Raw genomic sequence first — 26,896 nt, forward strand, 5'->3', positions numbered from 1 at the left:
TGATTACAGTAGAAAATCAGAAAGAAAAAATCTACGACGCTATATTTTTCTTCTTTGGACAATTCTTAGCTATCCTCTAATCAGACATTCAAATACAACCTTGGATTCCTAACTGTCATTTTCTCCAGCCGTTTTCTTATAACAATACATGTTACTATTTTAAACAGCAATCAAAATGTGAAAACTGGCCTTTCAGAGAGTAGAATACATTTTTCCTTTAAATTACTCTATAGTTTCTACATGTTTTAAGTATAAAATCAAAATGCAGACACTGACCTAATTTGAAACTCATAACCAACCATCTGATAGCTCTGAGGGACTTTTGACAGGCCAACTAAAATTTTGATAATGAACTGTTTTTACACTGGAAAAAATGCTTTCTTCCACAAAGAGCTTCATCTTTGTTTAAGGGAATTTAATTTTTCAGCCAAGATTTCACTCACATAACAAGAAGTGACTCTCTTTCTAGTTTCTTTGGTAAACCATTACTTCTTTAATTATTATCAACCTTGTTCCAGTGTGATAAATTGCTAATTACTTAATACCCTAATCAGCGTTCATTCTTTGCACAGATAAACTGTGACAGTGCCATTAATTTAAATAGTAATTTCACTTAATGGCCAGAACGGCACACCAGATTTTTATGCAGCATTTTCTGAGGACTGCATCCATCACTGCAATATTCTGACATAAAGATGTCTGACGTGCACTAACTCACTTAGGGAGAGCAGATGTTGCAGAGCAGAGTTTGGTAGTAATTCCCATAGTGCATCACTTCAGCATGAATGAGCTGCAAATTCAGAGACAGACAATCTTCCGAAACTGCATTGCAATAACTTTTGACCCCCTACCTAATTTATCACATGTAGCACTTGACTCTTGAACTTTGACACTGAGAATGCACAAATTTAAATGTGCCCGAAGACAAACAAAATAGGTCATGTATTATTGATGGATTGATCCATTCTTCCAAAGTCTCTTCATTAAATTTGCCCAGAGAATATTTCTGAACAAGTTGTAGATTTTATTTTAGTGATAAGTATTCATTGAATTATTGTTTCATTTTCAGATCAACCAAAATATACTGTCTCTCTTTGAGAGGTTTGCAGTACTTTGAACACCAATGAGGAAACAGTATAGGGAAGGATTTATAACTCACAACATGGGCTCCTTGCCCTCCCTCACAATTATTTAATGTCCAGCACTGAAATGGAATTTACAAACACAGCTGGCTGATGATTACTAATTTAGTAGATCTGAAAGGAAAAAGGACTTATGTGTATATAGTTTAAGGAAGAATGAGAATTCTAAAGCCCCTACTTCCAAATCAAAACCAAAAAAAATCAAATAAAAAAATTAAAAACAAACAAAACTAGGATCCCAGATAAGCAATCCCTGGGTAGTTCAGAAATGGCCACAGGGGCTGTAACTATAACAATTTAAGCATTGGGAGATTGGAGAGCACCTATAACACGAAGGTCTATCAGCTAGAGGCATAATTTCTTAGGGAAAAAACAAGAAAAGTAGCTGAGGCTTCTAGTCTTTCATACTTTGAAAATTGTCCCAACGAAGTATGGGATGATATTCATGCTTGCCTACACCAGTAGATGTCTCTGGTCACCATCATCACTACCCCAAGGTATCGGGGAGGGAAGGTGTGGAATGGTAAAAATGCCAAAAAGATATATTACAACCTTTAAAAAATAGTTATCCATTACAGTTTTCAAAAACTCATTCCCTAACATGAAAATATTCCCAAAAAATATTCTTTCAATATGACTTTTACACAATGGGAGCTCAGTTAGCAACAAATCCCAGCTTGCCAAATCCCCAGACACCCTCCTATTGTATCTTATACTTTTGTTAAACAATAGGAACTATTTATCCTGGAGGCACTACTAGACAAGGTAAGAAGTCAAATTCAGGATGATATGCAATAAGGAAACCCCAGCCATAGTATTTTCAGAATTTGCCGCAGAAATGATTAGGTAACATATTCTAAATATACACCATACCTGGTTTCACATAGGCTACTTCGTTTTTTTTTAAAAAACTTGTCTTCTTTGCCAACCTTTCTGAATGATAGAAAGGCTGTAATTTTTATTCTTTAATACCAAGAGATGTCATCAAGTCCATCCCAAGATTAATGGTATAGTGCCATATAAACAAACGGTCAAAGAAAAGAACAATAAAACAGCTTAAAATATATATTCAAAGAAAATGGTTAAGAATACATATACGCTGAAATGAAGAACATGACTTTCATCCCCAGATACCTGTATTACACTCCTACACAACTCATCTGCCCAGAGAGAGCACTAAAAACATAAACGCTACCCCAGCACTTCTGTTCCAACAGCATCTGTTAATTCACTCCATTTATAAAATACATATTGACAAAGACAACTGAACTGGGACCAGGGAGATTTGATTTGGTGTGAGAAAGTCAATTCAATGTGATTTTGTTAAAGGGCTCCTGCAGGCAAATAAAAGAGTTTAAGTAATAAAGTACATAAAGAGATGTTTTACGAGCCAGCCTGGTCTCATGGCAGGCACACAATGCCATGCAGTGAGAGAGGGCCTGGCTCAGGAGCACTACTGCTTGATTCACATTTCCACACAGAAGATGTGGCATGGGTATGTTTAGGAGGAAGAGGGTCACAGAGATGGTGGGGGGATCTTTGAGGGAGATGAAGAGAAGGAAATATGAAAAAGCAGCAAGTCCTGCTGGTGGATCAACAGAATAAAATGAATCATCACCATGCTTTATTTTAAAATTATAACCCAAGTTATAAAGCAGAGACTCAGTAACAATCATAACAAGCAGAGGCTGAGGGGCCAAGGGGTAGGAAGAGTTCTACAGAACTCTTCTGCTAACCACCAGCTAATGCATGGAGTTCTTTGCAGTCCATGAATTTGGGTATGTGTGGGTGGGTGTGTTTGTGTACATATATACATATGTATTGTGTGTGCATAAATATATATATACATATATATTTCAACAAAACTTATTTCCTCTGAAATCCTGTTTTACTTTGCACATTTAAAAATTGTTCTAAGAAGGGACTTAAAGAGTTCTCCAGACTGCTAAATGGATTCATAACACAAAGAAATTAAGAGCACCTGATTTAAAGAAAATGCAGAAGATGACTCTCAGCTTTGTGGTGGCAGTAGTGGTGGGGACATAAAGATTGTAAGATGTTTTCATTTATCTAAACCTTTGCTTATATTCATATTCTCTAGTTATACTGTATGATTTACTCCAATATGTTTTTCCCTCCTTATTATGCTTATCTGCTTGCAATAACATGAAAGAGGTTGTGTTAAAAGCAAATTACTGAGCTGGCACAAGCCAGTTTCAGAAAATCAGTAATGTTATGGCTATCCTTCCTGTGATAGCACATCTTGGGGACATCAGCCCTAATTCAAGCATCCGCAGAGGCAGCTAAAGAGCAATTTCTGCGGTGACCACTGGGGTATGAGTGGCCACATTAACAGTACTTCTTTTTTCCTGGTTTCTTTTAATCACAAAGAAATAGTTTTCAGAGTACACTGCTAAAATCCCCATTTAACTTTGGGAGTACAAATGAGGAGAAGGGTAAAGAGCAGGAAGAAAGCCTCTCCTATTCTACAGGTTATCAAAGAGGATGAAATGTCCCTTGGGAAAGGGGAAGATAAACTCCAAGGAGGAAGCAAGGAGTAAAGAAGATGAGAAAAAGCAGAGGGGAAGTTTCACCCATAACAGAATGTTAGATGGTGGGATTATGTGGCACAGGGAAAGAAAAGAAGAAAACAGACTACTGAATCTATGTAGGAGGTGTAAGGAGTAGAGGTTAGAGGATGGAGGAAAGCTGGACTATCCCTAGAGGAAAGAGTTTTTGTGTTCCAAAAGGAGACAAGTGTATCATAAGGTGAGATATTATCCAGTAAGGTAATGGTCAGAGGAAGAAGAGTTAAGGAGTGGTAGTTTGTGACTCTCTGATAAGGAATATTGATATAACTACTTAGCCAACCTGATCAAAACAACAGGAAATGACATGGACAGTATTTCCAGGTTATAATGGAAAGCCTCATGAGAAATGTCAAAAGTGACACCTGCTACCTACTTCTAGAGTCATATGGAAAGCAGGATAAGGATGATGAACTCCTAGTCTTAGATATCTAATAAGGGCTGGCCAAAACATGTGTCTACAATCTTGTCAATAAATAATCAAAAGGTCTTTTAAGTAAAAAAGAAGTGGGAGGAAGATGACTGCCCATATAGATTTTATAAGCCTAAGACCAAAGAGAGTAATAGGAAGGAGAATAGCAAAATTCATAGGAGGTGGTAGTCAACAAGAAAGCTAGCAGGAAATACCCTGGCTTCATAGGTCTATATAAAAATGTTTAGACTTGTGACTGGAATACTCTTACTCAATGGAAGTGTATACATTATTCAAAAGGAACATAGGTCAAAAGAGAGTGGAATAGTACCACCTATTCAAATATACTCATGTGGGGGTAATGCAGGAAAGCAAAAGGTGAATTATGGTACAAAATATTGGGGTGAGTTTTAACAGAGGGAAAATTATAAGCAGTATTGTTGTGATTATATATTGGAGACCACTTGGAAGAATTAAATAATTATAAAAAAGGTCACAAATCTGTCACAGAAATTTAATATTGTAGAGACTTGTGTTTTGTATGTTTTTCTCCATTAAATTTTAAGCTTCTTGAGGGATGGGACTGTTTCTTTTTCATGTTTGTATCCCCAACACTTAGCACAATGCCTGATACATAAGCACTTTAATAAATGTTTATTGACTATTGACTGAGTTAAGAGAATTCAACTATCCAGAGAATTCAACTATCTTTCACCAAAATCAGAATAGCTTAAGAAAGTGATGAAAGGAGTGATGAAAGCTTAAGAAAGTGATGAAAGGACTGTACCCTATCCTAATTAACAAGGAAGAACTGGCTGTTGATACAAAAGAGATATGAAACTTAAGGGCAAATGAGCATCCTGCCATAAGATTCCTGATAGAGATGTAGAAGAAATCTGGGCATGGTATGACTGGTAATCTAGATTTAGAGAGATTAGATTTGAAACATTTAAGAAAAAGGATATGTAAGCTCCAATGTTTTGTTTTGTTTTGTTTTTGCATAATTTAGACAAAGGAGGATGGCTGGGAAGCTCCAAAAATTAAATTCTAATGGCATTTGGAGAAATAATTCTAATAAAGAGGAAAAGGGAAATTGCCTAAGGAAATTTATTTCATTGCCCAACTATTTTTTTAAATTTATAAATAAGCAATGACCAGTAATTAAAGATGGATAGAAAAGAACAGCACAATCATATAAGAATTGTGTTAGTACTCCCAAGGTCTAGAATACACTACAGTTGTAGACCAATGTTAAGGACAACAAAGAAGAGATAGCTTAACTTGGTTGATGGAGGGATGATAATGAATGAGCGAATGATGGCTGACTAACTCTTAGTTTGGTTTAGTTTTTCTTTCCAAGGAGAATAATCTTTGTACTCATAAGTAAAGAACAAAAATCATAAGAAGGCAATGGAACCTTGGCACGATGAGAAGATGGCCAGGTAACATCAAGTTTCTCTCAATAAATTTAAGTCACCAGGCCTAAATGTATGGCATTCTAGGGTTCTAAAATAACTTGCAGAAGTAATTACTTAGGGACTATAATTTTGAAAAATCTTAGAGGAAAGGAGTAGCACACCTCTGGAAAAGGGAAATGCCTTTTTATTAAAGGGAAAAAAGTAGGATCTGCAACCTGTGAGAGATTGACATCTAGTTGGCAAAATTGTAGAAGGCTTTGGTAAAGGGATAGTTATGAACCTGTTAGAAAGAGAAGTGGTCACTAGAAGTCAGCATGGCTTCCTATTACAAAAAAGGAGTCATATTAGGCTAAATCTATTTTTTGGCAGAATAAATAGACTAAGAGACTAGGGTAATACTGTACTTTTGACAAAGTAACTGGAAAATTATCTCAGGTTACACTTGTGTATATGCAATATGTACTAGTAGACAAGATGACAGTACATGGATGAACTGGTTTAAGTGACTTATATTAAATGCCAACTTGGAAAGAGGTCTATAGCAAAGTGCCCTAAGCTTAGATCTGTTCTTGGCTCTTTACTCTTAAACATTCTGTCAGTGGTTTGGATGAAGACAGAGACGGCATGCCTGTGAAATATGTAAATGACATGAAGCTTGGAGGGATAGCTAATAGGTTTCATATCAATCAGATTTCAAAATGACCTAAACAGGTTGGAATGACTATAGATATAGATAAACCTAAAGTTTTCCATTTTTATTCCAAAACTCTCAGACAAGGAAAGGATGGAGGCAATAGTGGCGAGCCAAGAATTTTTCTAGAGAGTTTAATGGACTATGATCTCCATGTGAGTCATCAATGTGAGACACTATTAAAAAAGAAAGCAAATAAAGTAGATGCCTATCAACTGTGGAATGGCTAAACAAATTATGGTGAATGAACGTCATGGAATATTATTGTACTATGAGAAATGATGTGTGTAGCGAATACAGAGAAGCCTGGAAAGATCTATATGAACTGATGCAGAATGTAGTAAGCAAAGGAAAGAAAACATTATTTTTGCTTGGTCATTTTTCAGTGGTGTCTGACTCTTCATGGCCCCATTTGGGGTTTTCTTAACAAATATTTGTCATTTCCTTCCCCATCTTATTTTACAGATGAGGAAACTCAGGTAACCAGGGATAAATGACTTGCCCAGGGTCACATCTAGTAAGTGTCTGGGACCAGATTTGAACTCAGGAAGATGGGTCTTTCTGACTTCAGGCCCAGATTTCTACGTCTTGTGTCACCTAACTGCCTACGTAGTAACTACAAAACTATAAATGAAAAGAACGACCCACCCAAAACTCAAAAGTAAATGTAACAAAACTGTAAAGATCATGTGGGGCTCAAATGGAAAGAAATGAGAAGACACCCCCAATCTGTCCCTTCATGGAGGTGGGAGGTCCACAGGTGTTATACATTACACATTTTTAAACTTTTAAAAGGAAAAAAAAGGCAGCTAGGTGATGCAGTGGATAGACTGCCAGGCCTGAAGTCAGGAAGATTTATCTTCCGGCCTCAGACACTTACTAACATAGTACCCTAGGCAAGTCACTTAACCCTGTCTGCCTCATGAGCTAGGGAAGGAAATGGCAAATCATTCTAGTATCTCTCTACCAAGAAAACCTCAAATGGGGTCACAAAGATCAGACATGACTGAAAACAACTGAACAAAAACAACAAAAGGAAAAAAAGTGGAGTATGTAACCTACTAAATAAGATGTTGATGTCTAATCCTGGAAAATTCTAGAAGACCTTAGCAAACTTATGCATCAATCAGTAGTGCTGACTGGTTTTTTTACCTCTCTAAAACATACTATTCATCACAGGGGAAGACTCTGAGAGAAGGAAGAGGACAGATACAGGACAGAAGAGGACAGATATGATGACAAAAGAAACAAAATACCAATAAAAAACTTATTTAAAAAGCCCAAAACCCCCAAAATTATTACCCTCCTGGATTACACTGAAGAACAGAGTATCCTGAATGAGGACTCTCCACTCTCCTGAACAGGCCACATCTAGAGTTCTGGATTTAGTTCTTGGCAACAGAAGGATCCAGAACAGGGCCACCAGGCTACCAATGAAAGGATGAGAGAGTATGCCAAGTGAGGGCTAGGTTGAAGAGATAGTGGAGGTTGAACTTAGAAAAATGTTGAATAAGGACATTATAGCAGTATTTAGATATGTGAAGGGCTGCAATGTGATATGGGGATTAAATGGATTCTGCTCAGAACCTAAAGACAGTAGGAACACAGAGCGGAAGTTAAAAAGAGACAAATTTTGTCTTGAAGAAAGAATGGATTTCCTAATAATTATAATTGACAAGAAATGGAGTGGGCTGCATTTAGAGAAAGTAGGTTCCACATCATTAGAGGTCTTTAAGCAGAGGTTAGATTTCCACATGCTGGGGATGTTTTAAAGGCAATTCTTGATTAACTATAGATTAAATTAGATTACTTCCAAAGTAGCTTCTAATATTAAAGTTCTTCCTCTCCCCCTACCCCCTTCTTTTGGAGACTTGGTCTCACCACTCACAGGCCAATCTCAATACTGATCAACACGAAAGGTTTAAGTAGATCTGTTTTTCCAAACTGGCCAGTTTGCCCCTCCTTAGTCAGCATGCTGGCTTTCTACTTATGGTGAATCATCTTATCTGTGTCATCCTAAGTGTGGACACGCTATTGGCTTAGCTCATCTATAGCTTGGAATTCTTTAACTATCAGCCTCGGCTTTCTCCAGCAGCAGAGATTATAGACATCTGAAGGCATGCTTGGCCAATACCTGCCAAGATTCTGTGGGTATATAAAACATCTCTATTGAAGTAAGTAGTTCTGATATAAGACAGTTCTTAACACTTCTATGCTAAAAATTAGTGGAGGAAAACACTAGTATTCTGCAAGTAGTATGGAGAGAATGGTCATTTAACTATATGAAAAAAGAGTACACATACAAATGGGAGTTTTTAGATTAAAACAAATGTGTTATATATTATTATTTCTGATCTTCATTATAATTCTCTGGTGTAGGTAGGGCAGGCATTAATGTTGCCATTTAACAGATTAAAAAAAGAAATTTTAAAAAGTCAAGCAAATTAGCCAAGTTTATAGAAAAAACAAGAATGACCCAATATTGTGATCCCAAATACAGTTCTCTTTTTACCATAGCATGGTGCCTATATATTTAAGAAAAATTAAAAATTCATATGTCTACACTACTCTGATATTAATATATTTCTGACAAAGCACAAGAAAAAGTCATGGTTATGAATTCTCATCTCTTATCTGAGGCCATTTTATTGTGTGACTCATAATAAGTCGATTTCAGTTCTTTGGGTCTCTGTTTCTTCTTTGATAAGTCACCCAACATCCCCAATGCTTTTATCTGTAAAGTGGCAGGGGTTAGGGTGAGTAGGTTGTGGAACTAGACTCTATCTCCAAGACCTTAAATTCTTTGAGGCTACAAATACACATTAAAGTACCACATTACCTGGAAGCTGGATATGTACCTTGCCTTCTTCTTCATCACCACAGCAGATTAATTCTTTGCTCACCACCTGTCCACCACAGCACTGTTGCTGATACCCATCATGCAACACCCCAGCACAGCAGATTTGGTTTCCTGAGGTAGAGTATGGGATGTTTTTGCAGCAAGAATCCCCAATGCCAACTGAAACCCTTTGGTGTTCATCATCTAGACAGCAAATTTCACCTGTTGATTTAGGACAAAACCAAAAATTGTGAGGATTAGAGACATCTGTTTCTTTGATGTCATGATATCACCTTGAAAACGGTAAAGGCATTTTTCAAACCTCTATTGACAAAAAAAGTTACTGTCTTGCAAAAATTGTAACACAAGAGCAAAAGCATCATTCTTTTGGGGTTACAATATCACAACATGATTTTTGAGTTGCAACTGAAAACAACAACAACATTTATATAGTCCCTTCTGTTTGCAGGACATTGTGCTAGACACAATCTTGGTCCATACCTTCAGTATGGGATTTGTAGTCTAGAAAGAGGATATGGTGATGACACAGATAAGAGCAATATAAAATATTATAAGACAAGTGAATTAGAGATTTGTAAGATAAAATTCTATGTGAGGCAATGTGTTATAGTGGATAGAGCACCAATCTCAGAGTAAGGAAGAACTGCCTCCAACTCCTGCATCTAACATGTGCTGGCTGTGTATCCATAGGCAAGTAAGTTGACTTCTCAGTGCTCCAATCAACTCTCTGAGACTGCAAGTTGTAGAGAAAGATGCATTGGGAGGACGTCTTTGCTCACCAGAGTTTGACTATACCAATAACATGACAAGTCTAGTAAAAAAAAAATAAACATGATTCATGGGTAAGGACAGTACCAACTAAGGGGATGACTTCCAGGAGGAAGTGGTATTTGAACTGGGCTTTAAAGTGTAGGCTTTAGTTCAAGAGGTCAGGACAGGAGGTCTTCTTGTTATAAGCAACAGTATGAGAATAATACTAGATATCATGGAACCCCTTTGGCTGTCTGGTGAGGCGACTCCTTTACAGAATAATGTTTTCAAATGCATGGAATAAAATACATATGATGAAAAAGAAAACCAACTTTACTGAAATAGTAATCAAATTATATTAAAAAAAGAAGTTTGCAGATCCTTTACAAAACCATCCAAATGAATGCTATTCAACATTGGTTAAAATACTAAAGAAATGTAAGGCCCTGTCTTAGGTTCTGGGAATACAAAAACTAAATTACAAATATTTCCCTCCCTCAAGGGATTTGCATTCAACTATGGAACTACATTATGTTCAGAGAGAAGTATATACCCAATAGCCTGAAGAGGGAATACGAGTAAGGGATTCAGGAAAGGCATTCTGTAGCACAATACACATACACTTTGAAGAAAACTAGAAATTATAAGAATAAGCAAGGAGAACATTCAATGTACATGGATATTCAAGGCAAAGATAGTAGATGAAGCACCAATTTTGAGAAACATTTAGCTGCAGATCACTTTGGTTGCAATGTTTGTTACATAAAAGGTTTATAATACATTTACGGATATGTGTAAAAAGGAGAAAGAATAACTTGACAAAATGTTTTTGTTTATTTATGCAAACCTGAAGACTATATTTTATCCAAGAAGCAATAGGGAGCCACTAAAGTTTCTTGAACAGAGCACTGGTCAGACTGTGTTATAGGAGGAATATTTTGGCATCTGCATAAAAGATACATTGGAGAGGTAAGAGACTGGAAAAAGGGATTTCATTTAGGACGTTGTTTCAGCCGTCTAGGTGAGAGGCGATAAGGGTTTGATTCAGTGATAGCTGAGTAGACAGAAAGGGATGGATAATAAGACTAGGAAACAGATTGAATAGAGAGGGGTGAGAGAGAGGAGAGCTGGGAATGGTGTTGTAAATCTGGATGACTAGAATAAACTCCATAGGCTTAGGAAAGTTTGGAAACCTTAGATAATGAGTCTGACATTCCTACATCCCAGTAGAAATGACAGCAACTAATTTGGTTGGTGATGTGGGACAGGGATTCAAATGTGAGAACAGGGTTTCTGACACACAAACATGAGCATATATACATACAACACATACATGTATACACATATACATGTGCTTGTGTGCAATACATATGCATGGTATATAGGCACATATGTATGTATATCTGTAGATACATGTGTAATATACATGTATGTACATATTGTATACATGTTTGCATATAATGCATACCAAATATGTGTGTGTGTGTATGGTGTCTACGAAGAGATAATAATTGAACCCAAAGGAGCTGATAAAAGTACCAGGAAGGAGAGTAGAGAAAGAAAATGAAAAAAAACATTAGGACATAGCTAAAGGGCAGGGTATAGTTGAAGATCCTACAAAGACTGAGAAAGGGTGTCCAGACAGATCAGAAGAGTACCAGGAGTGAGAAAACTCATGAAAATTCACTGAAGGAGGGAGGGCACAAGTCCCAGTTTCAAATGCAGCAGAGGGGTCCAGAAACATGGAGACTGAAAATAGGTCATTAGATTTAGGAATTAAGAGATAAGTGATTACTTTGGAGAGAGCCCTGAGGCTGGAATCAAGAAGTGAAGAAAAAGAAAAAATGAAGGTGACCTTTGCACATCACTTTTTCTAGGAGTTTTGCTAGGAAAGAGAGGGAAGATAAAGCCCCATAGGTTGAGAGGATGACAGGGTCAAATCAAGAGAATATAGTGAAGGACTGTGGGGGTGGGGGTTGGGGGAAGCATATTTATCTAGTATTTGAAGTATAGAATATATTGAGTATTATAAAATAAGGCACCAGATTGTAGAGGGCCTTGAATTCCAGGTAAAATAATTGGTAAAAATTATTTAACTTTATGTGGAAGGCATGGGGAACCAAAGCACCAGCCTGTACTTTGAAGAATGAACCTTCTTCCCTTTGTAATAAAGGCTTTTTATGATGATGGTGGAGTTGAAATGTATAAGCTCATTGCAGTATATATTTCTAAATTTGCAGGTTCCATTTGAAGAGCTTGAAGGCAACTATTAGTTTACTTGGATTTTAGCAGCAAGGGAAACTAGTTTCCCAGACTGGTAATCTTTGCGTCTTTAGCATAGGATATACTGGAGTATGAGTACTACCAACCCTGTTAAATAATATCTAGGAATTGTGTATGCTTAGAGCATACCGTGTATATATCTTTATCACGTAAAGGCAATAATCAACAAAAAGGCAAGAAGAACTCGAGTATAAAAAGATATTCACCAGTTTAGATACTTGAGCCATATTTCCCTGAATTCCTCAGAATCTAATTTAGTTACTGATGGAAGAAAGGCCTTAATAACAGGGAATGTGGGTTACATCAATGGGAACTAAAACTGATTTTTTTAAAGGGCTATTAGACATAAGATACAAAGGATCATTCACCTTCTCATTAACCTCTCAAAATGGGATCCATTCCAAGCCAGGCTTGAAAATGTTTTCTCTCTGAAAGCTACCATGCATTCTTACCAGTTAATTGTTATCCTTATCAAAGAATGACCCACATTAACATTTAGCTTGGGGTTATTAGCATATTTATATAAAAAAGGGAAAAAATGACCAGCATTGTTCATGCTGGTATCCTCTGGTATAAGGTGGGGGGAGAAATTAAGAGGAAGAAGAGGTAGAAATTGAAGGAGTAAAACAGACTGAAATAAATATTATTAAGCAAGTTTCTGATTAATCCACAGATCTCAAAATGCCTCTTCAGTTCTCAGCTTCAAACAGGCAGAACGCTGATGCAATCTGAATTGCTTTCAGATACAAGAAGGTTTAGGTCACTGTGCTTTCTTTTCTGGCGTAAACAGTGTTAAACTAGTTAACACAGACTACTGGATGAGGATAGAGGTCAAAGAATATAATCTCACCATTTCGGTACATTGAGATTAATGAGACTGGCAAAACTCTCTGATTCTTCCGTGTGATGGCATTTTTTCTGATGACATCATGCTAGGCATTCTAATAGTGTGATATATGAATTACTTTACAAGGAACTGGAACTCGGGGTATGCTGAATGGTTTGGCAGAAATTCAAAGGCTTCAGAGCAGAGGGAGTCTGTGCCAACCCATGGGCAATGCAGTTTCTTTAGCTCTTGACCTGAAAATTACTTGCAAAGAGGTTTGTGTAACTAACCACCTAATGCCAAATCTTCTATAGGCCTTCAAGGTCCATTTAATTATTGCTTTGGGGGTTTCAAGTAAATAAGATTAGGGGGGAAAAGTACTTTTAAAATAGCTTTCCTTAAAATAAAAAGAGAAATTCTTCTTTTGGTTCTGAAACCGACACTTTACCTTAAGGTTAAGAAAGGTTATAGAAACTACCTTGCATGACAACTCACAACACTAATAAAAGTAATCACTTGTTTTCAGGGAGGGATGGAGGGAATTTTTTGGTGATTGAAAAAATTAGTTGTGAATTGTAACTTCTCTTCAAATTTTCAATGTGATATTGAACTAAATTTACTAACCTTCATGCAGGCCCCTTTCTTAGGAGAAAACTCAGGATAATTCAGAAAGAGATCTCCCTTCCGCCTCACCCCTGTCTCCTGCCCTGTAATTATTATATGTTATTTAAAAGGGAAGAAAGATAAGAAGTGTAGTTAAATACTTCTAGCATACACATTAATTTCCTGAAGGCAGTATATATAAGAGAAAAAAATAAGGTATCAATAGTCAGATGACTTGTGTTCTAAACTCAGATCTTCCAGAGATATGTCTTTGGGGAAGTGATTAACCCTACTTGGACATCCATTTCCTCAAGGACAAAATAAAGGGCAATCCAACAAGATAGATGAATAAGGGAGAAGCTACAATTGGGTTAGCTACCTCCTTAGCTCATCAGAACAAGAAGAAATGAATCAAAAATGCACTCAAAAAAGAAAAAAAAGTCACAAATGGGAAATTGTTATAGAAAAAATAACAACAAAGTCATGTGACCTACTTTTGCTCTTCTCTGCTTACCATTTACTTGTGCTGAGAACTCTTTGATGCTTTGGCAATACCTAACATTAGCTCTTGAAATATATATTTGGCATTGTTTTGGCTAGACACATCTTTGCCCCCTCCCCCACACCTCTAGTGAATTGAGATGGGGAAAAAAATGCCCAGCTATTGTGGAACATGGAGAGATCCAATACTGTAGGACTTTTCATGTTGTGTAGAACAGTACCGAACAGAAAAGAAAAGAAAAAAATACAATTAAAAAGTAAGATTTAAACCCAATTACAGATGCTACTCATAGTAAATCCATCAATAAGCATTTATTAAGTAGTATGTGTCAAGCACTGTGCCAAACACTAGAATACAAAGAAAGGTAAAAACATAGTGCTAACTTTAAAAGCTGTTTGATTCTGGAGGTAATGAAAAACCACTAGAGTTTATTGAGTAGGACAGTGACATAATCAGACTAATACTTTAGAAATATCACTTTGGGAGCTGAGTCAACAGTACATTGGAGTGAGGAGAGACAAGACAAAACATGGAGACCAATCAGAATGCAATTGCAGTAGTGCAGGCATGACATGATGAGGATCTGAACTACAGGGGTAATTCTATGAATGGAGAGAAGAGAATATATGATAGATGCTGGGAATGTAGAAATGGCAGAACTTGGCAACAGATTACATATATGGGGTGGGTTTAAGTGAGATATTGAGGATGACACATAAATTGTGAGCCTGGGTGATGCGTGGTCCATGGTGCTCTTGAAAATAATAGGGAAAGCAGGAAGAAGACAGAGCTTGGGAGGAAAGAGAACATGTTCCATTTTTAAATCTTTTTTTGGAGGGGAAGTTCTATTTTGTGCATATTTGAGATGTCTATGGAATAGCTACTTCCAGATGCCCTATAAGCAGCTGGTTGTTAGAGGCTGGAGGTCAAGGGAAAGGTTAAGGATGGATAGATAGATCAGAGAATTATCTACATAGAAATGATAACTGTGATAACTGAACCCATGAAAGTGAAAGAATAAACCAACTGAGATATTATAGAGAGAGAATAAATCTGGGACAGATCCTCATGAGACACCCACAGCTAAGGGGAATGGCTCATAGGAAGATTCAGCTAAGGTAACTGAGAAGAAATGGCTAGATGAGTAGGAGGAGAACCAGGAGGGAGTTGTGTCATTAAAACTTAGAGAGGAGAGGAGAGGAGAAGAAAATGTTCAACAGTGTCGAAAGCTGCATAGAAAACCAGAGGGATGAAAACTGAGAAAAGCCAATTAGAGTTGGTCATTAAGAGATTATTGTTAATTTTAGAGAGCAGCAATTTCAGTTGAATGATGGGGTTGGAAGCCAAATTGCAGAGGCTTTAGAAGAGTGAGTGGAAAGAAAATGAACATTATCAGTTGTATATGGCTTTCTTAAGGAGTTTATCCAGCACAGGGCAGAGAGATTGAGGATAATAACTAGTGAGGATGGATGGACCAAGTGAGGATTTATCATCAAAGGGGAAGACATTGGCATGTTAATAAGCAGCAAAGAAGCAGCTAGGAAGTGGGAAGAAAATTGAGAGAATAGAGATGATAGAGAAAGGTATCTTCTATAAAAGGCAGGATGAAATGGGATCAAGGCTACATGTATAGCAGGGATTTCCCTTAGTAAGGAGAAGGGTTACCTATTCATGAAAGAAAGGTATGAAGGAGAAGATATTTATAGAAGGCATATGAGTGAGATGAGGTCAGAAGGAAGAGGGAAGAGGAAATTCTCAGTGAGTAGCCTCGATTTTTTTCAGGCAAATATGGCATAAAGTCCTCAGCTGAGAAGGTGATCAGGAGACCCACAGAAGGTATGAGGAAGGTAAGAAAGGTACACTTTTTGCTGTGGTTACTAGGATAATGAATCCATTAGGGAACTATAAAAGGATTGCGTTGCTTCATTGAGGAGCCATTTGAGATAATGTAACATAACTTTGCAGTGGACTCAGCTTGGTTTTATCAACTTTGGATCTTGGAAATACATGACTGGCCAGAGGTGAAGGGGACAAGGGACTTGAATGTAGAGGATAGTGAAGCATTGAAATCATTCGTCAAAAGGTGGAGATAGAGAAACAAGGAAAGTGCAAGCAGTGCAGGGGTGATGCTATGAAAAAGAACTAGCGAAATCTGAGATCACAATGAGGATGAAGAAAAGGGTTAGAGATCAGAAGGCAGAGGGAAAGATAGAATGATAGACAATTATGATCAGATAAATGAATTTCAAACTTAATGAACATGAAAGTGGAACAATTTGACAATGATTCTGGTGCAGTGGATAGAGAGAGATCTGGATCTGGAGTCAGGAAGATTTGAATTCAAATTTGACCTGAGACACTTACTAGCTGTGTGACCCTAGGCAAGTCATGCAGAAGGAAAAGGACGGGCTGGTACAAATTTATCATGATTCAGAAGATTTAAAAAAGAAGAAGGAATTGTAATTAGTGAAAATAAGTCATCATTAAAATAATACCAAAATAGAAACATAGGACAACCAGATTATGATTAAAAGTATTACGAACAATGTCATTATATATCTATATCTATATCTATCTATATCTATATATGTATATGCATACACACATAAAATGACAGTATCTACTAAGGAAAAAAATCTGAATTCTAAAAGGACATGGCTGGTAACACAATGATCATGGGAGACTTAAATATTCCTCTTTCAGAGCAAGAGAAATCTAATAAAAAGATAAAAGAAAATAGAGAACAGAGTAGTTTACTGAAACAATTAAACTTGAAAGATGTATAGCAATTTTTAGGTAGGAATATTAAAGAATATAAATATGTCTCAGATTTAACGGTAACTTTACAGCATTTATTGTGTGCTAGGAAATAAAGGTATTAAAGTAAAGGTAAAATATCATAAATCAAGGAGATGTTTTTTTTGTTTTCTTTTGGTTCTAATATTTTGACTGAGCAATCATTTGACTGAGCAATAAGTTCATTAGACTTCTAAGATCTCATCAACAGCCTGAAGACATTTTTACAAATGCCTCACTCCATCACAATTTCTAAATAATACCCTGGAAATATATTTTTGAGTTATACAATGATAGAAACAAAAGTATCCTTGTTTGAGAACTAGAAAAAAGCCACTACAGGAAAAATAGATTTCATATCAATTCTTTGGAAGTATCAATAGACAGGGCATTGTGCTACTGTTGATAGAGAATATTAGGACTCAAAAGATGTGCTCAGAATAGCAAGCAGATTGGAATCGTTGAAAATATGTTGTTTCCCAAATATGATCTAGCCCGTGTCCCTCTTGTTCAATCAGGGGCCTGCGCCTGTGTTGGAGTAATCTTTATTGAGGTTTAGGGTGTTCCTCCTACTTCCTTATATTCCTACAGTGATAACTGAATCGATTCTTATTAGGGTAGTAAGAGGCAGTGTGTATTGTGCACTGAGCAAAGGATTTGGAATCAGGTTCATGCTTTGCCATACTTATTAGCTATGTACTCAGGAGTGGGGTCATGGCCTTTCAGGGCTGTTTCTACAAAGTGAAGACTGTACTTGCACTATATACTTCATATCTTAAAATGTTATGTAATGGGTTATTGTTGTAGAAAGAATTCATTTTCAGTTATGCACTGAATGAATAACCCAGGAGATGCCTTCTAACTCTGACACTCCTGAGATTCCAAATTCTCTACTTTCAACAAGCTGATATAATATTTAATTTTTTACTCTTTGATTTTGTTCCAGTTGAATGCTTGTAAAAGATACATAAGGTGAAGACAATTTCTCAATAAATATACAATAGCTACATCTATATTAGGTTCTAGTAAAACTAATTAATATGATAAATGCAATAAAAATTAATCATACAATGTTATAAATACAAACCAGTTGTATACAAATAGTTTTTACTCAACTAATTTGAACAATTTTGACCAATATCTTTAACCACTGAATTGGCCAGACATTTTGGCATCATATTTGGGATTTTTTGTTGTTGTTCAGCCATTTCAGTCATATCTGTCTCTGTGACCTCATTTGAGGTTTTCTTGGCAAAGATACTGGAGTTCTTTGCCATCTCCTTCTCCAGCTCATTTTCTAGATGAGGAACTGAGGGATCACATATCTAGTAAGGGTCTCAGACTAGATTTGAGCTCAGGAAGATGACTCTTCCTGACTTCATATTTGGCAATCTATCCACTGTACCACCTAGCTGCTTCCATGTTTGGGATACAATTTATATTAACTAGAGATTGGGAAAACAAAATGAAACAAAACATTTTGTAGTGGGTTAAATGCTAGATTTGCAATCAAAAGATATGGACCAAAGAACTGGATCTGACACTTATTGGCTGTGTGATTTTGCAAAGGCCATTTTACTTCTTTAAGACTCAGTTTCCTTATGTGTAAAGTGGGGACAATAATACAGTACCTACTTTGCAAGGGTGGTTTTAGGCTGAAATGTAATAATATACATGAAGTGCTTTATAAACCTCCAAGCTCTATATAAACAGTAGCTATTATTCTAATAACTCTAATTGTCATTCAATATACATATTTAGGACCCTTCCTAAAGTGTCTTAAAAACTTATCAAACTCCCTTGTCCCCCAGAAATTTTTAACGCTAATCAATCTTGCATCAAGTAGATAGAAAACACTTATAGAAAAAAAAATCAACATTCTCTACAACTCTGTCAGGACAAATAGTGTTACTTGCAATGTCAGCAAGGGAGGGGACATTTGCAAGGCTGGAATAGAACTTTCCTAAATCAACATGCAAACATGTTAACACTGTTTAGGAATGCATTCTCAAGTATCATCACCGGACAGTTTATGTGTGGTTATGGCTTATGATTTATAAACACACTAGATGCTAGTTCTCTTTCTTCAAATAAAGACAAAGGAGGGTAATAGTGGGCTAGGTGGGTGATCTGTGATCAAGAATTGAAAAGAAAACCATTATGAGAATGTATTTTACTATTTCCTGTTACCCCTAAACTGCACTCATTTAACATTTCAGTGTTCTCCAGCTCTGTGTGATGTTAAGATGTTGAGAGGGTGATGAACAGAATTGGCAAAAGATATTCACTGATCCAGGCATTTCCTTTTCCAGTGAAATAACAGGTCCAGCCTCTATCCCTGCTACTGGTAGTAGAGTCATTGATATCCTCAAAAGCACATGGGACTGACAATTCCATTTCTACAGACATGAGTTTGGCAGTAGGCAAGAAGACGAAACAAGTTCATAAAGTCCCTCCCCATTATAATATATACTGCCACAGAATTAGAGAAAACAAATTTTGTAATTATCAGTGAAATGAGGTGAAGAAATAGCTGGTGGCATTTTGTTTTGTCTCTACTGCAAGGCCTTTCTCCAGAGAAACTGGTTGTGTCAATAATAGTCACCTTGATGTATTTCATTCTATTATTTAATCCAAGTGAAGAATACTCATTGCTCTGGTTATGATATACAATTAGATGGGCAGTCTTGAATGAGTCAATTGACACATATATTGTAGAAGAGGTAGGCCCAGAATTTGATAAGAAGAAGAATATAGATTGGGCTACATTTGGAAAACTGAGAAGTAGCTTTAATGATTCCAAACTGATCCCTGACAGAAGCAAAAAAAATCTAGCTTTCAAACACCAATATTCTCAAATGATGCTATTTGGCTATTTGCAACAAATTATCAATGATAAGAAGTGGAACAAAAATACCATCAAGGACATGTACATTTGGTGAAAGATCAGTTAATCATGAGAAGAAAGTCAGATGGACAATCTGAATAGTACTCCAATATACACAATTGCTAAATGACCTAAAGGGGGGCCTCCAGGACCTTAGCTAAATCCTCTATGGGAGATTTTTAAGAAGACCTGAGCAAGAATTATAGAGGATGAGAAGGTATGAAGGGGTTCCAATCTTATTGACTTACAAAAAGTGTTTGTGCTGATAAAGCACATCCTTCAAAGTATCTGAACCTAGATACAGTACATGGTATATTTATTCTAGTTACTTATTTCTCCTTTTCAAAGTCTTTCACACATTTCAGTAAAGCAAGAAGAGATGGAATTCAAATGAGGAAGACAGGTTACATGTTATTTGCTCTGGTTTGATGTTGTCATTTAAAACGATTAGTTGAAATGGATCAAAGGGAGGGGGAATTCCAATGGATCCATGGAATTTAAGGATCCATTTGCTTTTTCTGTCCCACCATGCCAAAGATAATTGACTAATAAAAAAATATTTTCTCACCTGGGAGGACTCTAGTATAATACCCTGAGCAGCACTGATGTTTTTGTCGTATCTCATGCATGTGACCACCACAACACACTCTGGATGAATTAGGATGAAATGGGATATAATTATCCTCACAGCAAACATAACCAGGTTTGAGGTCATAGAGAATTCCATCACAGCAGACCTGAAAGTATTTTTAAAAACAAGAAATGTCAACTAAACAGATTGGTATTGTAATACAAAACCATATGAGTCATTTTCCCATAGGCCTCAATCAGAGTCCAGGTGAAAACTAGGGATAAAATAATGCAAGTTTGTTAAAACTGGGTTCTCTCCAACGTGATTAGGATTCAATAAATGGCATCTGATAGCATATAGTTTTTCTATTAGCCTCCAACTATGCTACCCTAATAAAATATTCTATAAATATGAATTATCTTTTAAATGTTTGTGTCTTCCTATGTAGAGATGATTTAGATGAATGGTTCCCTTTAATACCCCTTAATAAAAAATTTTAATGATTAGACATTTAGTACAAAAAGTCTTTGAAACTTTGGAAAGCATGTTTCATTTTGATGTTTAGGTTTCTTTTGTTTCACTTTCAAATGAAAATGAGTATTGTTCTCCTTATAACCTTATTTATAACCATAATCATCAGACAATGTGGTTTCAACATAGAAATACTTCTATAAATTTGAGTATACAGAGCATAGGGCACCAATTTTTAAAAAAATAAAATTAACATGGAAATGAATTTTGAAAAGCTCTTTTAACTCTGGATTTTCTTTAGGTACTGGAAACGATATTATATGCTCAAATAATTATTTGCATACTTACCTGTAGTCGGAAAGAGTAACATACTGTATACATAACAAATCATGCTGAACACCCACTGAAAGGTAACCTCAGAATCTCTACTCTGCATGGCTTACTTTAATTAGAATGTATGCTTCCTGTGGCTATATGAAAAATTCATTTGGCAGAAAAGCACTTGTTTTGAAGTGGTGTTGTCCATTTCGCTCCTTTTGCTCATTGTCAACTTTAGTCTGCCACTTTTGAACTCTAATGAAGCTTGTCACAGAAGGAGAGAAATACGGAATCTCTTCCCATCTCTTTAAAGTGAGCGTTAGTTTGCACTTCTCATTCTCATCTCAAAAGTTGCCAACACAAATATCATAGTTCTTCAATTAAAAATCCAAAGCTGTATCTTTATAGGCAGAGGCAAATAATCTAGGCAAATGAATGGAAAAAAAATCATGCAGTTTGAGAGTTGGAAGGGACCTTATTGGCCATGTAGGTCAATCCATACAGAAAAGGAATTCCCAACATAATATAGCTAACAAGGGGTAATCCCACCTTGGTTTGAAGACCATGCTTTGTGTCTTTCAGTGAAGATTTAAATTAGCTCAGTCTCATATATACATTGTAAACAGACCAAATACAATTCATAGTTAACAAGAAACCATCAACATCTGGGTTGACAAGCCAGGAGGCTCTTATGATGCTCATTTCCTTTTGTTTCTTTTTACCCTCCTCAAAGTCTACATTTATAATTTCATCAGTGTGGGGAATTCCTGCTGGGGAAATTCCCTCTGTCCATGTAGACTGGCAATTCAGCTATAACTCTTAGCCCTAGAAAGTCATCACGTCATTAAGATGTTAATTGACTTGCCCAGGATCAAGGAGAACATGTGTACTAAAGGCAGAGATTGAACACTGGTCTTCCTGACTCTAAGGCTAAGACTTCTAACCATTATAGCATACTGCCTTTCTTTTGTGAGCAATACAAAACAGCAAATCCAAACAGAAGCAGTTCATTGTTCAAACACACACACACACACACACACATATATGTGTATATATATGTGTATATATATATTTATCTATATGTATACACACATATATAGTATAAATATCTATATCTACATACCTATTTAATCTAATCAAAAGACATTTAAAATTAGTATTACTAATATATACTGGCATTCTTGATCTGGTTTGATATTAAACAGAATCGTCATCTGTCAAGAATCATATATATTACTTCATTCTTGGATTTATGTATTTAGAGCTGGGAAGGAAAAGACCAATTCCAACTCCTACATTTCACAGGTGAGGAACCTGACACTCAAAAACAGTTTAATGCCCCACCCATGGATTCAGCCTTAGTAAGTGGCAAAGTCAGGATATGAAGCAGGTCACCTAACTCCAAATCTGGAACTCTTGCTACTACAGCACACTATTCACTAACCTTCTGTTTTTCAATTTGCTTCAAAGCTTCCATTCAATATTACGTCCAGTGATACTGAGACATTGGATGGATAGTCTGCCATTTCTCCTTCAGTGGCATCAACCAAATGTTCCATTTTTTTTAAGAACATATGTAACATACCACTCTTCAAATAATTTCTGAAGCTATTATTATGCATGATAGCTCCATCATCTGCAACTTTTTATAAATTATAAAAATGCCCTTTTTTGGCAGCATTGTTAGGATCATCACAAGTTGTTTGCATTGGTATTAAGCCCAAAGAATTTGAATTAACAACCTACAATCTCAAATGTCATCAGGTAATGCTAGGACTATGATAATAAGCAGGAAAAAAAGCAAAGACAAACGACTGGCTTTTTCCTTTGCCTAACTCCAGGAGTGAGGATGCATATAATGATAATGACAACTAACACTTATATAGCACTGACTCTCTGCCAGACACTGTGCTAAGTGCTTTACAATTGTTATCTCATGTGAGCCTTATAACAACCTTAGGAGGTAGGTGATATTATCATGCCCATTTTGCAGAGGAGGAGACTGAAGCAAAGAGAGATTAAATGAGTTGCCTGGGGCCACACAGACAGTAAGGATCTGATGCCAGATTTGAACACAAATCTTCCTGGTTCCAGGCCAAGAATTCTATCTACTACAGTACCTTGCTCCCTCATAAACAGTGTGAAGCAACATAAGGAGTTCTTAGAGCCCTGTTTTCTGGGCCACCAAGAATGGGACTTGGATAATTTTTTCATTTGATCCCATTGAAGTCAGTGGTCCAAAAGTCCAACAGTGAGAAATTTACTATGTAACTTTTGGGTTACTGAAAGACACCTCTTAGCCAAGAGTTTGGGGTTTGGGGAAACAAACAGGATGAGCAAGTTCTCTGGGGGACGCTAAAACAGAAAGCTCCTACCCTTCAAATCTGCATGCATGTCTGAGACAACTGAACTGGAATTTTCCATGATTGGGACCAAGACTATTGGTTTGTTCTCTGAAAACTAAATTTTCAAAAAATAGCATTTCCATTGACTTCATAAGGAACTCCACTAGTCCATAGTGAAGAATCTAAGTTTAAATGCTATTTCATACATACTAACTCAATCACACACACACATATGCCCACAAACACGCATGCATGCACATACCCATATATACCCACATACTTTCTTCTATGTTGTATCCAAAATATTGCAGAATTTGAAATGAAAGTTTTTTCTCTTATACTTTTTTATTGTACTTATTTTTGGGAGGAAGAGAACATGTATTTTGTGAAATGTTTGATGGTCCTAAAGTGAGCAACTACAAATAATCATTTCTTCTGGGATTTTTGTTGGCTTACCCTTACTATATCTGTGCTGTCCTTGACCCTTAAAATACCCATAAGGTTTTCTTTAGTGCATCACTTAAAAATGATATCTCTTTATATTGCAATGTAACTACTGAATTATAGGTAACAGCCTGGTGTGATGTTTTCTTTTTAAGAGTATTGGACAGTATTTGCATACATGAGTCTCATAAGGGTGATTTAACTTGGCTCCTTTTCATATCACTGTATTATACCTATATCTCTTCTCCATAAATGATGGACTATATCAATTTTAGTTGTGGTGAGGTAGGCTATGTTCCTTTTCTGCCTTTAACTTTTTGAAATGAATATAGCTGTAGTTATGTGATACTCTGTCAGATAAACTATTTAATTAATAAATAACTTACTAAAATTCGTATTCACATAGCATTAAGTTTTAATAGACATTTTCCAAAATATTAAAAAGTTGGGTCTGCATAGCTGAATAAAATGGGAGGTGAGAGGAAACATTATAATACTTTAAGCCTGAAAATACAGAGATGCTCATACCAATGCCATATGTTAACATAATGCCTATGGTTATTAACTTTTCTTGGTTCTTCCATAAGATATTGCCCATTAGAGTTAGACTCTGATACCTCATCATTGCATGGAAGTGATTTTGGGTTTATAAAGGCTCTGTCAACTGAATGAAAACTCTGGCAAATCCTACTAAGTTTAAAAGGCTTCAAGAATGGGCCAGTGATGACCCATCAACTAAGGATCAGCCTAGGTAAATTTGATGAGGCTTATCTTCTAAAAGGGGGCCTCCTAACTGATACTTTTTTGGCTACCACAACTCATTATTTCAATCTAGTAACTTATGGATGGCTATGGCAGTACAAAGAGTATCTATAAAGATGAAACTGTGGTTATTTTGAATTAAAGAAGTGTCAGAAGGTATATTTTCAATATTATATCCTCATGTACACAGGTCTATGGCTTGCTACAATTTAATCTCTCTATCCTTCTCTCTCTCTCTCTCTCTCTCTCTCTCTCTCTCTCTCTCTCTCTGTCTCCCTCTCTGTGTAGGTATGTGTACACACACACATGCATATATACACAAATATAGGCACAGATAATTATCACTTTTAGTGTGTTTGTTTTGACCACATAAGGAAAGATGTGGATTTTCCAAAAAAGTTTTGGTGAGGTTTTATGAAACCACGCTAATTTTTTGGACATCCTGTATGCAAAGCCCTGACATGCTATGTAAATGTGAACTCTTACCAATAGGATTATTTCGGAAAGGGTGTAACTGCTTTTTTCACATGTCTAGTACTTCCCTTAGTCTACTGCCTAAACTTAGGTTTGGCCTTGAAATTACTCTCTAGAATCTCCATAAAACTAAAATAAACCCCTCAGGAATTGGAATTTTCTGGCCTAAATTATTCAAGTTGGTGTTGGTCAAATTCACTGATGAGTTCTTTGACTTGCTAATATACTTTGTCACATGATAATATGTAATCATAATTTTCACCTTAACAGAAAGTACATGATGAAACAAAGTAATAAAGACATGATATGCAACACATATATGGTTTTATGTCACTTTTCTGTTTATAATTCCCTTCTTTTCAGAAAATGTCTTGTATACATTTTTATAATCTTTCCCAAGTAATGCCTAGGCCTTAGAAGATACAATATGTTTTATTATATAAAATATCAGGGACAGCATGTTAGATTTTCCATAATATTTAACACCTAAGCATAATACCCAAATTTTGAGCTCAGATGGAAAAAACAAGGTTTTGCAAACCTTCTTGGATTATAACTCATTACTAAATCTGTCAGACACGATATATTTTGATGTGAATCACTCAAATAATTCACTCTCCTAATTACCATTTTCTTGGACAGTAAAACCTTGTGAATGTAGTAATGGCTTTAGTCACTGAATGTGTGATGCTCTTGTTGACAAATAGGGACATTATTTCATTATATGAAATCTCGCCTTCAAACTAAGGATTTTCTGCATCATTTGTCAATAAAAACCATTTATAGACTCCTACTGTCTGACTGTATTATTGATCCAAATCCTAAGCTGCAACTAACATGAACATTAATCTGCAAATGGCCATAATTTTAGAATATTTCTTACAAACCATGATAGGTCTTGTTCATGGCTCCTCATCACTGTCACATAAGCAACCACCCACTTGGAGCAGAAACCACATAGATTTGTTGTAAAAAAGACCCAATTCATTCTATTAGGCAAGAATTTGGGAGTTGACTAATCAATCCAAATAAACCAATATTTCCTTTGTAGATAGTGATAGATGTTAAAAATAAAATACACATGAGCAAGATGTGTCTTTATATAAATAGTCTGCTTTTTCCCAAAAAGTCTCTTCTGACAGGAAACATATTGATTATTATAAACTCTAATTCAACAAGCCTCCACATTTAGAGCAAAAACATTTTTTAATGAGTAACATGAAAAGATGTACCTTAGATTCAGGAGAATAGCACATGTGTCCACAGATGTTTTCAGGCTTCTGACATTCCATAATCCTGCAGAACCCATCACTCTGGTTCCTGATCACTTTTTGGCCTCTAGTACAAGAACGCCAAGTTTTCCGCAAAAGTTCATAACCAAGGATGATGCCATTTGGTTGTGCTGGTGACTCCCATTCAATCTGAAGGGACCTATAGCATACAAAATAATCAACATGTAAGGCAAAGGTTCTTTAACTGGGGTCTATAGACCTTCACAGGAACCAAATTTCAGGAAGTCTGTGAACTCAAATAGGAAAAAATGCATATTTATTTTCACTAACTTTTAAGTGAAATTTATCCTTTTCTTCATGAATATAGGCAAAAGAAATTCTGAGCAGTGGTCCATGGACTTCTGTAGGTTGTCAAAGCAGATAATGACACCAAAAAAGGTAAAGAAATACTGATTTAAGGAGTAACAGTTTTTTAATTTCAGTTTTATTTCCACTACTTTTTTTTTTAGTTCAGTGATGAC

General features: G+C 36.1%; 1 protein-coding gene across 1 annotated transcript in view; it reads right to left on the bottom strand.

The window, feature by feature from the left end:
* The window catches only part of USH2A (usherin), a 991,863-nt gene that overhangs the window by 227,520 nt on the left and 737,447 nt on the right, over positions 1-26,896 (bottom strand). The window contains exons 47-49 of the mRNA XM_036755334.1: positions 26,376-26,574; positions 20,327-20,495; positions 9,091-9,312 (exon numbers count right to left, since the gene is read on the bottom strand). Coding sequence (XP_036611229.1) covers positions 9,091-9,312; positions 20,327-20,495; positions 26,376-26,574 — 590 coding nt within the window. The remainder of the gene's footprint in view (positions 1-9,090; positions 9,313-20,326; positions 20,496-26,375; positions 26,575-26,896) is intronic.

The sequence above is a fragment of the Trichosurus vulpecula genome, chromosome 4 (genome assembly GCF_011100635.1).
Source record: "Trichosurus vulpecula isolate mTriVul1 chromosome 4, mTriVul1.pri, whole genome shotgun sequence".
In the NCBI taxonomy this organism is placed as follows: domain Eukaryota; kingdom Metazoa; phylum Chordata; class Mammalia; order Diprotodontia; family Phalangeridae; genus Trichosurus; species Trichosurus vulpecula.